Genomic DNA, 16,846 nt, shown 5'->3' with positions numbered 1-16,846 from the left:
AGAAGACAACTTGTATCATACTGTGAGCCCCACACACAACTTGTACCATACTTTGACCCAGAAGACAACTTGTATCATACTGTGAGCCCCACACACAACTTGTACCATACTTTGACCCAGAAGTCAACTTGTATCATACTGTGAGCCCCACACACAACCTGTACCATACTTTGACCCAGAAGACAACTTGTATCATACTGTGAGCCTAACACACAACTTGTTCCATACTTTGACCCAGAAGACAACTTGTATCATACTGCGAGCCAGAAGACAACTTGTATAACTTTTGATGTTTGTTTTACTTCGTCAGTGCTTCAGTTTTAAGGTTCAAATACCACATGTTTCAGGAAGAATTCCATCTTGATGGAGTATGAAGTTATGGCTCTTTAAAGTCATTAAAATTATATGAGACCCACAGACAACATTTATCATACTGTGAGCCCCACAGTATCACAACTTGTATCATACTGTGACCCCGAAGACCACTTGTATCATACTGTGTGAAGCAGAAGACAACTTGTATCATACTGTCACCCTGAAGACCACTTGTATCATACTGTGACCCAGAAGACCACTTGTATCATACTGTGTGACCTTGAAGACCACTTGTATTATAATGTGACCCTGAAGACCACTTGTATCATAATGTGACCCAGAAGACCACTTGTATCATACTGTGTGACCGAGAAGACCACTTGTATCATACTGTGACCCAGAAGACCACTTGTATCATACTGTGTGACCCAGAAGACCACTTGTATCATACTGTGTGACCCAGAAGACCACTTGTATCATACTGTGACCCTGAAGACCACTTCTTTCATACTGTGTACCCCGAAGACCACTTGTATCATACTGTGTGACCCAGAAGACCACTTGTATCATACTGTGACCCAGAAGACCACTTGTATCATACAGTGTGACCCCGAAGACCACTTGTATTATAATGTGACCCTGAAGACCACTTGTATCATAATGTGACCCAGAAGACCACTTGTATCATACTGTGTGACCGAGAAGACCACTTGTATCATACTGTGACCCAGAAGACCACTTGTATCATACTGTGTGACCCAGAAGACCACTTGTATCATACTGTGTGACCCAGAAGACCACTTGTATCATACTGTGACCCTGAAGACCACTTCTTTCATACTGTGTACCCCGAAGACCACTTGTATCATACTGTGTGACCCAGAAGACCACTTGTATCATACTGTGACCCAGAAGACCACTTGTATCATACAGTGTGACCCCGAAGACAACTTGTATCATACTGTGATCATCATGCAGTAAACCATGGCAGCTGTAAGGGGTGGAATCCTCACCTGGCAAAGCCACCCTGTCCCCCAGCTGAACCAAATGTTGCAGTGGTGCCGACCGGGCTGGTAAACGCTGCAGAGGTCCCAAAGCCTCCCCCTGGGCTGCCAAATGAAGGTGCTCCACCGAACGAAGAAGTACCCAGGGACGGACTCCCACCAAATGAGGGCTGACCCCCAAACCCTGCAGGTGCTGTGAACAGAGGACGGTTTGCAATTATAATGTTGTCTGTCCAATATCCAAGAGAGAGTGAGAGGGAGAGAGCATCTACAGCTGACTTACGCTTTGGACTGTCTGACCACTAACTTGTATCAACAGCTGACTTGCCCTGAGGACTGTCTGACCAATGCCACCTTGTATATATACACAATACAGATGACTTACCCTTTGGACTGTCTGACCACTAACTTGTATCTACAGCTGACTTGCCCAGTGGATTGTCTGACCACAGCTACCTTGTATATATGCAGCTGACTTACCCTGTGGACTGTCTGACCACTGCTCTCTTGTATCTACAGCTGACTTACCCTGTGGACTGTCTGACCACTGCTACCTTGTATCTACAGCTGACTTACCCTGTGGACTGTCTGATCATTGCTACTAAGTACCTGCAGCTGGTGTACCCTGTGGACTGTCTGACCACTGCTACCAAGTATCTACAGCTGACTTACCCTGTGTACTCTGCCCAACACCGAACCCTGTTGCTGCCACGCCACTTCCGCCACTGAATCCGCCTCCAGACCCAAACCCTCCATCGGACTTGCCGCCAAAAGATGTCGATCCAGCGTTGCCAAAGAGACCAGTGTTCTGGGTGTTGTCGGTGGTGCCAAATGTCCCTCCCCCAAACACGTTTTTATTTGCTTTATCTGCACTGGGTTTCCCACCAAGACCCCCAAACAGCCCTCCTCCTCCCCCACCAAACACCACTGCCTCAGAACTGGCAGTGGTGGTGGTTGTAGATTGACCAAATGCAGAAGAACTGGAAAGGAAAAGAACTTCATGTAAGTGACTTAGTCGTGTGATACTTATTGTCAACATTAACTACTTGCAAACCTATGAGTTTAGGTATAGTACTGACAAACTAAGGATCAATAGACTTAGTGTCCAGGAAGTGTTATCCACTCAGAGTCCAGACTCTGAAGATCTGGAGTAGAATAGGTCTTCAGCAACCCATGCTTGCCTTAAATGGCGACTATGCTTGTCGTAAGAGGCAACAAACAGGATCGGGTGGTCAGGCTCACTGACTTGGTTGATGCATGTCATCGTGTCCCAATTGCGTGGATCGATGCTCATGATATTAATCACTGGATTGTCTGGTCCAGACTCGATTATTTACAGACCGCCGTCATATAGCTTGAATATTGCTGAGTGCGGAATTAAACAACAAACCAAGCAACCAAAGAATAATGTTGTAAGCTCACCTTGTGGTGGTCGCTGTTTGACCAAACACAGAACCTCCAGCACCAAAAGCTCCAGAACCCCCGCCAAAACTGAAACAGACATTATTGATCTGTTATGGTCTTTATGTGAAGTCAAGTTAAGATAGTCGGTTAACCCAGCTGAGTCAGGGTGACATCATCTGATACGTCACCAATCTGGATGAATCTGCTCTAAAGTTTAAAAAGAGAGTGAAAAATATGCTTTAACTTTAACTCAATCTCAATAAAATCAGATCTTAGTTCTCGCTACCGCTAAAGAAAGATCTGAGGACATCCCATTAGGGGTCACGTCAGGACGACCTTTCATTCGGCCAATCATAGCGTCGCTTACCAGATCATGAAAGTGACAGTCGGAATGTGATAGCTCATCATGCAGCCTCGAAAACTTTAAAACTGGGTATTCCGAACGATAGTTACGGGCTTAACGACTGAATCTATACAATCTAGACCATATATCAGCCATTCGAGAATGTTCTTTTGTTCAGGTTTCAAATTTTTAAGCAAGAATTTGTCAAAATATGTTTCAAAGTGTAGTCGCCAATTTGAAATTAGTGCCGTAAAGCACGAGAAACCTGCCTTCTGATTGGCTACTGACGACTTCTTGTCAATAATTCCATTGGTCGGTCAGAGTTCGCGAAAGGTCGGTCTGACGTGACCCGTAATGGGATGTCCTCAGATCTTTGTTTAGCGGCAGCGAGAATTAAGATCTGATTTTAATGAGATTGACTTTAACTATGTGAATCTTGAACACATTATGTTTGTATTTTTCTTATAACATTTATTTTTTAAGGATTTCTTTTTACAATATAAACCTAAATTGATCTTTCAAAATATGTACATAAGTAAAAGAACGTGTTTTTATCATAAAAGGACGTCACACACAACCTAGTTACCTTGATGTTTGGGAAAAACCTGGCGACTGGCCAAAACTTGGTTTGGCAAACCCTGTTGTATTTTGTCCGAACCCAAACCCTGACGTGGCTGTTCCTGGCGCTGTAGTCCCAAAGACAGATGGAGTTGTTGTAGTAGCTGTGGATGATGCAAACACTCCTGTCGTGGCTGTTCCGCCACCAAATGCCGATGAAGTATTGGCTGCTGAGCTCCCACCAAATATAGATGTGGTGGAAGATGAGCTACCAAATGCAAAACCAGTAGATTCTGCTGTTGTTGTTGTTGCAGCCGCTTGGGATGGAGTTGCTGCTGCTTCAGTTGATGCTGTTGCTGTTTGTCCAAAGGCAGCGGTGCTTGCTGAAGTTGTGGGTGTAGTGCCAAACAAGGACTTGGTGACCGTGGCTGATGTTGTCGAGGTGGTTGTTGTGTCATCAGTGCTGGACACCTGGGTAGTAGTAGCCAGGGCGCCGAACGATGTCGGGCCTGTAGAATCAAACACCCCTGCACTGCCCCCAAACTGGGCAGTCGTGGTGGTTGTGGTGGCGCCACCTGGAGGACTACCCCCAAACTTGGCCGGCTGACCAAATCCACCAGAAGATAAGCCGAACAGGTTTGATGCTGCTGCAGTAACAGCTGTGGCGGGTGTATCTGCCGATGTAGATACTGTTGTAGTGGCGCCGCTGACTGCCAGTGAGGTGTTGCCTTGTTGAGTGGGCTGTGACGGAGAGTCACCAGGCTTGAAGCTGAAACTACTGAGAGCTGCGGCAGCTTCCTGGGGTGCAGTAGACGAAGCGTCAGTCAGCGCTGCAAGCAGGCTGCTCCCTAGTGCAGCAGACGCAGTTACAGACGCTGCTGATGTGGATGTTGTGGAAGTATCAGTTAGGGCAGCCAGTAGACTGCTGCTGAGGGCTGCTGTCACTGCCGCTGCTGAGACAGAAGATGTGACACTGGGAGTGGTAGTGGTGGTGGTGTCACTCTTACCACCGAATGTCCCTCCCCCAAACGCTGAGAATGATGTTGACTGTGGCTTTTCTGTCTCAGTCGATGGCTTGGAAAATATGCCACTGTCTGTGAACAAAACATATCCAAACTTACAAATGTTGTGTTTTTGATAACAGAGAATGTAACCATAAGAAGTTAAGCATGATCTGTGACGTTCATGACAATGAGGAGAAACAGGTCACAAACCTTGTTTGAACCAGGCAACACAGTTAAAACTTTGGGGTTATTCTTGTTTTTAATATGTGAAGAGATTTTAGAATTGCCTCCGCCTAAGATGAGTTTTGAAGAAAGCTTTTTGTAACATTGTTTCACCAGCCAGCCAACAATCACATCAATAGATAGAGTCACCATTGTAAATGATGCAGTCATAAGTAATCCAGCTATAACATGACAGTTTGTCCAGGCAGACCAGTGACTGAAAACGTTCAATAGCAACATCCTACACTCTGGGCATGATGACACACAATCTGTCTAGTCACAGACATTGCCCACCCGATTCAATTTACTCATCTCTTACTACAAGATATAGGACCCATGAAGATTCGGGGTAGAATAGGTCTTCGGCAATGCATTCTTGCCATAAGAGGTGACTAACGGGATCGGGTGGTCAGCCTCACTGACTTGGTTGATGCATGTCATCGTATTCAATTGCATGGATTGATGCTAACGATGTCAATCACTGGATTGTCTGGTCCAGATTCAATTATTTACAGACCACCATCATATAGCTGGAATACTGCTGACTGCGGCGTTAAACAACAAACAAACAAAACAAGATCAAGAGTGCTGGTAACATAATTCGACCCTGGTCTCCATGGTATCCTACAATGAGAAGGCAATGCAGACTTACTGGCACCAAAAGAGAATCCCCCGGCAGCAGCGGCACCACTGGTGGCAGTAGCGTTCCCCCCTGGCACAGTGAAGGAAAACCCACTTGGGGCGGTGGATGCTGTTGTTGTGGATGCAGTGGTGGAAGGGGCTGTCGAGAAGCTGAAACCCTTGGCCTGGATCTTGCCTGCCGTAGCCTCATCTGATGGCATAACATGCATCACAATTAGCATCATCTTCTATCTGAGTCCATTCATTCCACTGTCATCATCTGTCTATTGTCATTATCTGTGTGTATTGTCTTCATCTGCGTGTATTGTCACCATCTGTGTGCATTGTCAACATCTGTGTGCATTGTCATCATGTGTGTGTGTGTATTGTCATCATCTGTGTGCATTGTCATCATGTGTGAATTGTCATCATCTGTGTGTATTGTCATCATGTGTGTATTGTCACCAACTGTGTGCATTGTCATCAGTGTGTATTGTCCTAATCTGTGTGCATTGAAATCATCTGTGTGCATTGTCATATTGTGTGCATTGTCATATTGTGTGTATTATCATCTGTGTTCATTGTCATCATATGTGTATTTTATCATCTGTGTGTTTTGTCATCATCTGTGTGTTTTGTCATCATCTGTGTTCATTGTAATCATCTGTGTTCATTGTAATCATCTGTGTATTTTCATCATCTGTGTTCATTGTAATCATCTGTGTTCATTGTAATCATCTGTGTTCATTGTAATCATCTGTGTATTTTCATCATCTGTGTTCATTGTCATAATCTGTGTGTATTGTCATCATTTGTGTGCATTATCATCTGTGTATTGTCATCATCTATGTGCTTTATCTTCACCTGTGTGCATTGTCATCATCTATGTGCTTTGTCATCATCTGTGTGTATTGTCATCATCTGTGTCTTGTCATCATCTGTGTTTTGTCATCATCTGTGTCTTGTCATCATCTATGTGCTTTGTCATCATCTGTGTGCATTGTGATCCTCAAAGTGCATTGTCATCCTCTATGCGCTTTGTCATCATCTGTGTGTATTGTCATCATCTGTGTGTATTATCATCAGCTGTGTGTATTGTCATCATCTGTGTGTATTGTCATCATCTGTGTGTATTATCATCAGCTGTGTGCATTATCATCTGTGTCTTGTCATCATCTGTGTCTTGTCATCATCTGTGTATTGTCATCATCTGTGTCTTTTCATCATATGTGTGTATTGTCATCATCTGTGTGTATTGTCATCATCTGTGTGTATTATCATCATCTGTGTGTATGTCATCATCTGTGTCTTGTCATCATCTGTGTATTGTCATCATCTGTGTCTTGTCATCATCTATGTGCTTTGTCATCATCTGTGTGCATTGTGATCCTCAAAGTGCATTGTCATCCTCTATGCGCTTTGTCATCATCTGTGTGTATTGTCATCATCTGTGTGTATTGTCATCATCTGTGTGTATTATCATCATCTGTGTGCATTATCATCTGTGTATTGTCATCTGTGTGTATTGTCATCATCTGTGGATTGTCATCCCCAAAGTGCTTTGTCATCCTCTGTGTGCATTGTCATCATCTGTGTGTATTATCATCTGTGTATTGTCATCATCTGTGTGTATTGTCATCCTCTGTGTGCATTGTCATCATCTGTGTGTATTATCATCTGTGTATTGTCATCATCTGTGTATATTGTCATTATCTGTGTGTATTATAATCATCTGTGTGTATTATCATCAACTGTGTGTATAATCATCATCTGTGTCTTTTCATCATATGTGTGCATTGTCATCATCTGTGTGTATTGTCATCATCTGTGTGTTTTATCATCATCTGTGTCTTGTCATAATCTGTGCATTGTCATTCTCAAAGTGCATTGTCATCCTCTATGTACTTTGTCATAATCTGTGTGTATTGTCATCATCTGTGTGTTTTATCATCATCTGTGTCTTGTCATAATCTGTGCATTGTCATTCTCAAAGTGCATTGTCATCCTCTATGTACTTTGTCATAATCTGTGTGTATTGTCATCATCTGTGTGTATTATCATCATCTGTGTGCCTTGTCATCATCTGTGTGTATTATCATCTGTGTGCATTATCATCTGTGTGTATTGTCATCATTTGTGTATTGTCATTCTCAAAGTGCATTGTCATCATCTGTGTATTGTCATCATCTGTGTGCATTATCATCTGTGTATTGTCATCATTTGTGTGTATTGTCATCATCTGTGTGTATTATCATCATGTGTGTGCATTATCATCTGTGTATTGTCATCATCTGTGTGTATTGTCATCATCTGTGTGTATTATCATCATCTGTGTGCATTATCATCATCTGTGTTCATTGTCATCATCTGTGTTCATTGTCATCATCTGTGTTCATTGTCATCATCTGTGTGTATTGTCATCATATGTGTGCATTGTCATCAATCTCTGTGCATTGTCATCATCATCATCAATGTTTATCATCATCATCATGTAAAGTGTATATTATCATGTAATCAGTGTATATTATCAAAGCATGCTACCTTCAGCACATGCATCAACGTCTGGTGTTTTCACTCTGGGATCTCCAGCAGATCCAGACCCAAACAAAGATTTGCCAGCGAGTCCTGACGCTCCCAGCTCGGTGCTGAACCCAAAGCCTGAAGCTGGGACTGGTGGTGTATTACTGGGCTGTTTAGCCATCATGGCTGGAGTGCTTGTGGAGAGCTTGCCAGTCGACAGCTGATCGGAGATGAAGGTCTTTGATCCACCAAATAGGTTCTTGCTGACTCCAGCCTTCTGATCTGTGGGAACAGCTGAGTGCAGGGACGACAGAGGGGTGCCGGCAGAACCTGGATGACAGTTCACTCTCAGATTAAGAGTTATACATACAGAGAAAACTAGTCTACACATTAATGTGCTCGTCAGTTACACATTACTAGAATTCTATCATTCAAATCACATGATGTTGAATGTGTCAAGGTCACCCAGAAATGCTTAAAGTAACATACCAATAATAACAACTCATTGACATTGACAGAAATACTAAATTTGCATTGAGATATATTGGTATTATTTAGTCCTCCAATGCTGTCATATTGCCCAACATGTCTTCTATATCAATTGTTTTGAAAAAAAAGTAAAAGAGAAAACAATCAGTTGTAAATAAATGTTGGGGTTGTACTTTCATGAATTCACAAAAAAAAATCCTTTTGATTTCCTTACCTCTATGCTTGTGCTGGTTCTGCTCGTTGTCCCCAGATGCGTCTGTTCGGGATTCCAGGGAGTACTCTACACCAAATCCAGCCTCTTCCTCATCATCATCGTCCTCCTCGTCATCATATTCCCCCTCATCCTCCTCTGTGAGACCCTCTTGCTCATCACTCTCTAGCTCAGGAGTGAAGCTGGGGGAGATGTCCTCCACGTCTGGATGCTGACCCCCACCCGAGTATGTCGCAGTCAGAGTCTCCTTCATACGCAACATCGCCGACGTCAGCTCCTCCGAGCTCACTCCACGACCTGTGTTCCTGTAGACAGGCTGGCAGAAGAAGTTAACTGATTACTACAAGCTTCAAGTTACATTTCCAATCTTCACTTGCTTTCACAGGAAAGACATTCTAGATTATGAAAACTACAAACATAAGGCCTGTTTCTCTCATGTTGTGATGGGGTGGGGGTGTTGTGATGGGGTGGGGGATGGGTGATGGGTGTGTGTGTGTTGTGATGGGGTGTTGTGAAAGGGGGTTGATGGGGGTGGGGGTGTTGTGATGGGGTGGGGGTGTGGTGATGGGGTTGGGGGTTTGGTAATGGGGTGGGGTTTGGTGATGGGGTGAGGGTGTTGAGATGGGGCGGGGGTTGGTGATGGGGTGTGGTGACGGGATGGGGTGTGGTGATGGGATGGGGTTGTTGTGATGGGGTGAGTGTTTGATGATGGGATGGGGGTGTGGTGATGTGGTAGGGGTTTGGTGGGGATTTGGTGATGGGATTGAGGTTTGGTGATGGGGGTTGAGGTTTGGTGATAAGGTGAAAATTTGGTGATTGGTCGGGGATTCATCAAACACTAACCTCCAGACCCCCGAAGCCCCTTTGCTGCGAGTCAGTTCTGCTGTTGTTGTTCTTCATGGCTGCTGTTATTTGTACACTTCTGGCAGGGTGAAGGTCACTTTGAGATCTCGCCTGTGAGATGGCATTGTTGTTGGTAGGGGGGAGCTTCTTTAAGTTGCCCTGACCGGTCGGTAGGAACCTTGTGCGGCCTCCTGTGGGGTCAGAATACTCCTCTCTAGGGCGCACCAGCTGAAGGGGCGTGGTCTGGTCACCACCTGGCCAACACATTGTGTTTACATTCATAATTATGACAAACTGTTAGGACTTCACAAGTTAGATGCAAGTAATTTAAAAACCACATTGGCTGCTGAGTATATAATATTTTGGGAGGAAATTTGTCACCATTGAGAAGCGGACGTATATTAGAACACTTCATGGCTGGGGATAACTATTACTCAAAAAAACAATGTCTGCCACATCTCTGTAGTTACCATGACTACCAGACAGTGGAGCAAAAACTCTCTTAGTGAGTCGAGTACATACCAGGGGAGGATCGGGGACTTCGAACATCCTCCAGTTTCTCCCGGAGTCCCTTGGCTGCTACGATCCTCGACATGGACAGATTCCCTGAAACATCAGGAAACAGACAGATATATAGGAATGTCTCAATCCCCAACATCAGAGAAAAAGTACAAAGGTGTTTGTAAGTATTTGCTAAAACAGAATCAGCCCATTCAACACCATTTCTAGAAGGCCTCAGAAATCATGACATACCACAACTCATTTCCAGTGACTGGCTGACTGGATACAGGTACAGTACAACATATCTGGTTTGGTTGACGAGCTACAGGTACATGATACAACATACCTGACTTGGTTGACTGGAGACAGGTATGTGGTTCAACATACCTGGCTTGTTTGACTGGAGACAGGTACAAGATACCTGGTTTGGTTGACTGGATACAGGTACGTGGTACAACATACCTGGCTTGTTTGACTGGAGACATGTACAACATACCTGACTTGTTTGACTGGATACAGGTACATGGTACAACATACCTGGCTTGTTTGACTGGAGACAGGTACAACATACCTGGCTTGTTTGACTGGATACAGGTACGGTACAACATATCTGGTTTGGTTGACGGGCTACAGGTACATGATACAACATACCTGACTTGGTTGACTGGATACAGGTACGTGGTACAACATACCTTGCTTGTTTGACTGGAGACAGGTACAACATACCTGGCTTGTTTGACTGGATACAGGTACGGTACAACATATCTGGTTTGGTTGACGGGCTACAGGTACATGATACAACATACCTGACTTGGTTGACTGGATACAGGTACGTGGTACAACATACCTGGCTTGTTTGACTGGATACAGGTACATGGTACAACATACCTGGTTTGATTGACTGGAGACAGGTACAAGATACCTGGTTTGGTTGACTGGATACAGGTACATGGTACAACATACCTGGTTTGATTGACTGGAGACAGGTACAACATACCTGGCTTGATTGACAGGTTACAGGCGCGGTACAACATACCTGGCTTGATTGACAGGATACAGGTACAACATACCTGGCTTGTTTGACTGGAGACAGGTACAAGATACCTGGTTTGGTTGACTGGATATAGGTACGTGGTACAACATACCTGGTTTGGTTGACTGGATACAGGTACATGGTACAACATACCTGGTTTGATTGACTGGAGACAGGTACAACATACCTGACTTGATTGACAGGATACAGGTACAACCTACCTGACTTGATTGACAGGATACAGGTACGGTACAACATACCTGGCTTGATTGACAGGATACAGGTACAGTACAACATACCTGGCTTGATTGACAGGATACAGGTGCGGTACAAAATACCTGGTTTGGTTGGCAGGATACAGGTACAGTACAACATACCTGGCTTGATTGACAGGATACAGGTACGGTACAGCATACCTGGCTTGGTTGACAGGATACAGGAATGGTACAACATACCTGGCTTGGTTGACAGGATACAGGAATGGTACAACATACCTGGCTTGGTTGACAGGATACAGGAATGGTTCAACATACCTGGCTTGGTTGATCTGATGCGGGGTACAGTTCGCTGGGCCAGGAACTGTCTCAGCTGTGCAGTCTTTTCCGGGGACACAGATCCTGCCAGGGAAAGTCCGGGCTGGGCACTCCCCCTCCCCAGCGAGTTGACCAGGGATGTGATGTCCGGGGATCTAGAAGCAAGTACAAACACAAGCAAAGATTAGACACCTGAGTTCTGACATGTTTGGATGTACACAGAACACACAGACGGAGGAAGGGAACACGGTATTACCTGGAGGTGTCTGTCCGGAACATGGACATGTTCTGCCAGTCTGCCGAGCGGTTGTACAGCTGCAGGTTCTTCAGGTTCTCCTGCAGCTTCTCCAGCTGCGTCTTCTGAGTGTGGATCAGGTTGTGGTTGCTCTTCACTGCGCGGTAGACCATGTCCGATGTCGGGGCCTGCAGTCTAAAACAATAGAATAACACATGCAACCAGTAAGCTATGTCCTAATTGGGTGCTTGCAGTCTGAAACACACATTCACACAGACTGACCCCGTATTTACACAGACTGACCTCCCACACTGATTGGCCTCCCATTCACATGGTCTGACCTCCCCTTCACACTGAGTGACCTCCCACACAGATTCGCCTCCCATTAACACACTCTCCTTCACACAGTCTGACCTCCCCTTCACACAGTCTGACTTCCCCTTCACACTGAGTGACCTCCCACACAGATTGGCCTCCCATTCACACACTCTCCTTCACACAGTCTGACCTCCCACACAGATTGACCTCCCATTCACACACTCTCCTTCACACAGACTGACCTCCCCTTCACACTGAGTGACTCCAATTCACACAGACTGACCTTCCACACAGATTTGACTCCCATTCACACAGACTGACCTCCCATTCACACAGACTGACCTCCCATTCACACACTCTCCTTCACACAGACTGACCTCCCACTCGCACAGACTGACCTCCCACACAGATTGGACTCCCATTCACACAGACTGACCTCCCATTCACACTCTCTCCTTCACACAGACTGACCTCCCCTTCACAAAGACTGACCCCCCCTTCACACAAGACTGACCTCCCACACAGATTGGACTCCCATTCACACACTCTCCTTCACACAGACTGACCTCTCCTTTACAAAGACTGATCTCCATATCACACAGATGTACCACCTATTCACACTCTCCTTCACACAGACTGACCTCCCCTTCACAGTCTGACCTCCCCTTCACACAGACTGACCTCCCCTTGATGGCCTTCTTCCGGTCCTGATGCTCCTCCCACTGTTGGTCCAGGATCAGGTCGACCTCAACCAGGCCCTGACTCTGGGCCTGATACTGGGCCTGGAGCTGCTTCAGCTTATCAGCACTGGCTGGGTCCAGGGCCCGTGACCTCAACAGCTTGTGGTACTTGGGGTCATCGTTGCGCTCCTGACGCACCCGGCACTCCTCCGCCATCGCAAACAGCTCCAGACACAGCGACTTGTGGTCGTGGACTTCACGGCTCTGCTCCTGTAGTCGGGACAGCAATGTCTTACACAACAGCTATGTAACAGTACTCAATAAGGCAGCTAAACAACAGCAGTATGTAATCAGGCAGGAATATCACAGCAGTATTAGTAAGACAGCTGTATCACAGCTGTGTTTAGTAAGAAAGGTACATAATTATATCAGTACTTCATGAAAAACATTGAGGAAAGTGTGATGCAGGCCTTAGATATTTACCACTTTGGTTAAATCAATGAGCTCTGACAAAAATCTAGAGTCGTAATCAGAGGTAATCTGGGATTAAAACCTGTGATTATAAAATTGTGACGCCTTAGGCGACTGGATACTAAGAAAGCCTAAAGGGTAGTGGTAAATGACAGGATTCCCTGGGTGCCTAAGGGGTAGGGGCAGACGACTGCATCTTTGGAAGCCTAAAGGGGTAGGGGTAGACGACTGCATCTTTGGAAGCCTAAAGGGGTAGGGGTAGACGACTGCATCTTTGGAAACCTAAAGGGGTAGGGGTAGACAACTGCATCTTTGGAAACCTAAGGGGTAGGGGTAGACGACTGCATCTTTGGAAGCCTAAAGGGGTAGGGGTAGACGACTGCATCTTTGGAAGCCTAAAGGGGTAGGGGTAGACGACTGCATCTTTGGAAACCTAAAGGGGTAGGGGTAGACAACTGCATCTTTGGAAACCTAAGGGGTAGGGGTAGACGACTGCATCTTTGGAAACCTAAAGGGGTAGGGGTAGACGACTGCATCTTTGGAAGCCTAAAGGGGTAGGGGTAGACGACTGCATCTTTGGAAACCTAAAGGGGTAGGGGTAGACGACTGCATCTTTGGAAACCTAAGGGGTAGGGGTAGACGACTGCATCTTTGGAAGCCTAAAGGGGAAGGGGTAGACGACTGCATCTTTGGAAGCCTAAAGGGGTAGGGGTAGACGACTGCATCTTTGGAAACCTAAAGGGGTAGGGGTAGACAACTGCATCTTTGGAAGCCTAAGGGGTAGGGGTAATGACTGCATCTTTGGAAGCCTAAATGGGTAGGGGTAGACGACTGCATCTTTGGAAGCCTAAAGGGGTAGGGGTAGACGACTGCATCTTTGGAAACCCAAAGGGGTAGGGGTAGACGACTGCATCTTTGGAAGCCTAAAAGGGTAGGGATAGACGACTTCATCTTTGGAAGCCTAAAGGGGTAGGGGTAGACGACTGCATCTTTGGAAGCCTAAAGGGGTAGGGGTAGACGACTGCATCTTTGGAAGCCTAAAGGGGTAGGGGTAGACGACTGCATCTTTGGAAGCCTAAAGGGGTAGGGGTAGACGACTGCATCTTTGGAAGCCTAAAGGGGTAGGGGTAGATGACTGCATCTTTGGAAGCCTAAAGGGGTAGGGGTAGACGACTGCATCTTTGGAAGCCTAAAGGGGTAGGGGTAGACAATTACATCTCCTGGAATCCTGCCTAAAGGGGTAGGGGTAGGGGTAGGGGTAGGGGTAGGGGTAAACAACTGCATCTCATGGAAGCCTAAAGGGTTATTGATAGAAGACAGGATCCCTGGAAGCCTGAAGGGGCAGAAGGATGACTGGATCCCCAGTTGGGTTAGAGCTGGGTTAGGTGTAAGAGAAGATGACTGGATCCCGAGTAGGGTTAGAGCTAGGGGTAGGTGTAGGGGAAGATGACTGGATCCCCAGTTGGGTTAGAGCTGGGGTTAGGTGTAAGAGAAGATGACTGGATCCCGAGTAGGGTTAGAGCTAGGGGTAGGTGTAGGGGAAGATGACTGGATCCCCAGTTGGGTTAGAGCTGAGGGTAGGTGTAAGAGAAGATGACTGGATCCCGAGTAGGGTTAGAGCTAGGGGTAGGTGTAGGGGAAGATGACTGGATCCCGAGTAGGGTTAGAGCTAGGGGTAGGTGTAGGGGAAGATGACTGGATCCCAAGTTGGGTTAGAGCTGAGGGTAGGTGTAAGAGAAGATGACTGGAACCCGAGTAGGGTTAGAGGTAGGGGTAGGTGTAGGGGAAGATGACTGGATCCCCAGTTGGGTTAGAGCTAGGGGTAGGTCTAGGGGAAGATGACTGGATCCCCAGTTGGGTTAGAGCTGAGGGTAGGTGTAAGAGAAGATGACTGGATCCCCAGTTGGGTTAGAGCTGAGGGTAGGTGTAGGGGAAGATGACTGGATCCCGAGTAGGGTTAGAGCTAGGGGTAGGTGTAGGGGAAGATGACTGGATCCCGAGTAGGGTTAGAGCTAGGGGTAGGTGTAGGGGAAGATGACTGGATCCCCAGTTGGGTTAGAGCTAGGGGTAGGTGTAGGGGAAGATGACTGGATCCCCCGTTGGGTTAGAGCTAGGGGTAGTTGTAGGGGAAGATGACTGGATCCCGAGTAGGGTTAGAGCTAGGGGTAGGTGTAGGGGAAGATGACTGGATCTCCAGTTGGGTTAGAGCTAGGGGTAGGTGTAGGGGAAGATGACTGGATCCCCTGGAGGCTAAAGGGTACAGCTGGAGGAACCGACTGTCAACCTTGGTATTCTCCTTGATGTCGTGGCAGAACTTGGCCATGTCCTCTGTTGCTCGTCTCAGGTCCAGCATCTCCTTCCTGGTGCCGACCTCCTTCAGACTGTTGCCTGACCTCAGCTTCAGATCATGCAGCTCCTTCTCAAAGTGCTGCATCTACAACACAGATCAAATCTGTGTAGGCACTAGCAGGGACACAAATGGATACAAGGATTTGCAAAGGCAGTGTTGTGATATTAGGCTTAAAAATATAAAAGAATTGGTTCTCAGGCAATGACTTTTATAGAAAATAGTCCCGGCAGCTGCTTTTTTATCTTTTGGTTGTTCAAACTAGTATGTAACCAAATAAACAGTTGTGTACCATAAATCTTGGAAAGGGCCTCCCTACATAAACAAGCATACAAACTCCTATTAACGCCATGACCATAACACGAGATGTGCAGTAAAGCAGTGAGCATGTTAAGGGAAGTAACAGTATGTTATATTGGATGCATTGTTTTTAAGTATAAGGAAAAAAAAATTAAATTGAAAATGGAAATAAAAAAAGAAATGCGTGGCAGACTTTATGATGATGTTGGCAGTGCCTGAGAACCAAGATTATTATTTTTTAGCCTTATGCAATGATATTAAGACATTGTACATACAGCTTGACATTATATGACCATATATGACATCACTATACACAGCTGTGGATGATATCACAGACTGTACACTGCAACACAAGATGCATCTTACCTCCTCCATGATGGACCTGGTAAACGTACTCTCCACTGTCTCATTCACCGAGGGTTTCTCGTACGGTGGCGGTAGTGGTGCCTCCTCCTCTGACTGCCTTGCCTCCTCCTCGATGTCTCTCTTTACTCCCAGCGTCACACCTGCTAACATCAACATACATTGCTATATTCATGTGAATATTTGGGTTAGAAATTATCTTCAGAAACCCATGCTTGTTGCAAGAGGCAACAAAATCGGGTGGTCAGGCTCTGTGACTGATAATGCATGTCACTGTATCCCAATTGTGTAGATCTAGTACTGAAATGTGGCACATTGGAAACCCTAGCTAGGGCTGTCCCCTCATACAAATATGACTCAAATAGATCAATCCTTGAGTCAGGGATAAGAACATTATGTTGGGGATGACAACCTTATGTCAGGGATGGGAACATTATGTTGGGGATGAGAACCTTGTGTCAGGGATGGGAACATTATGTTGGGGATGGGAACATTATGTTGGGGATGACAACCTTATGTCAGGGATGGGAA

General features: G+C 45.8%; 1 protein-coding gene across 5 annotated transcripts in view; it reads right to left on the bottom strand.

Moving 5' to 3' along the window:
* LOC124114175 (nuclear pore complex protein Nup214-like) overlaps positions 1 to 16,846 on the bottom strand; it is a 41,808-nt gene that overhangs the window by 1,674 nt on the left and 23,288 nt on the right. For 3 of the 5 annotated variants that reach the window (XM_048388902.1, XM_048388903.1, XM_048388905.1), the window contains exons 13-26: positions 16,319 to 16,458; positions 15,590 to 15,739; positions 12,836 to 13,104; positions 11,858 to 12,031; positions 11,602 to 11,756; positions 10,057 to 10,140; positions 9,535 to 9,788; positions 8,695 to 9,007; positions 8,013 to 8,321; positions 5,503 to 5,682; positions 3,653 to 4,718; positions 2,742 to 2,810; positions 1,992 to 2,299; positions 1,329 to 1,512 (exon numbers count right to left, since the gene is read on the bottom strand). In XM_048388902.1, the coding sequence (XP_048244859.1) occupies positions 1,329 to 1,512; positions 1,992 to 2,299; positions 2,742 to 2,810; positions 3,653 to 4,718; positions 5,503 to 5,682; positions 8,013 to 8,321; positions 8,695 to 9,007; positions 9,535 to 9,788; positions 10,057 to 10,140; positions 11,602 to 11,756; positions 11,858 to 12,031; positions 12,836 to 13,104; positions 15,590 to 15,739; positions 16,319 to 16,458 (3,655 nt within the window). Of the gene's footprint in view, positions 1 to 1,328; positions 1,513 to 1,991; positions 2,300 to 2,741; positions 2,811 to 3,652; positions 4,719 to 5,502; positions 5,683 to 8,012; positions 8,322 to 8,694; positions 9,008 to 9,534; positions 9,789 to 10,056; positions 10,141 to 11,601; positions 11,757 to 11,857; positions 12,032 to 12,835; positions 13,105 to 15,589; positions 15,740 to 16,318; positions 16,462 to 16,846 lie in introns of all 5 variants that reach the window. The other 2 variants (XM_048388901.1, XM_048388904.1) reach the window with 1 other exon arrangement.

This window comes from Haliotis rufescens, unplaced genomic scaffold (assembly GCF_023055435.1).
Source record: "Haliotis rufescens isolate VD_foot unplaced genomic scaffold, xgHalRufe1.0.p SCAF_8, whole genome shotgun sequence".
In the NCBI taxonomy this organism is placed as follows: domain Eukaryota; kingdom Metazoa; phylum Mollusca; class Gastropoda; order Lepetellida; family Haliotidae; genus Haliotis; species Haliotis rufescens.
Note: the sequence above shows the minus strand (reverse complement) of the source record. Positions and strands in the feature narration are given on the sequence as shown.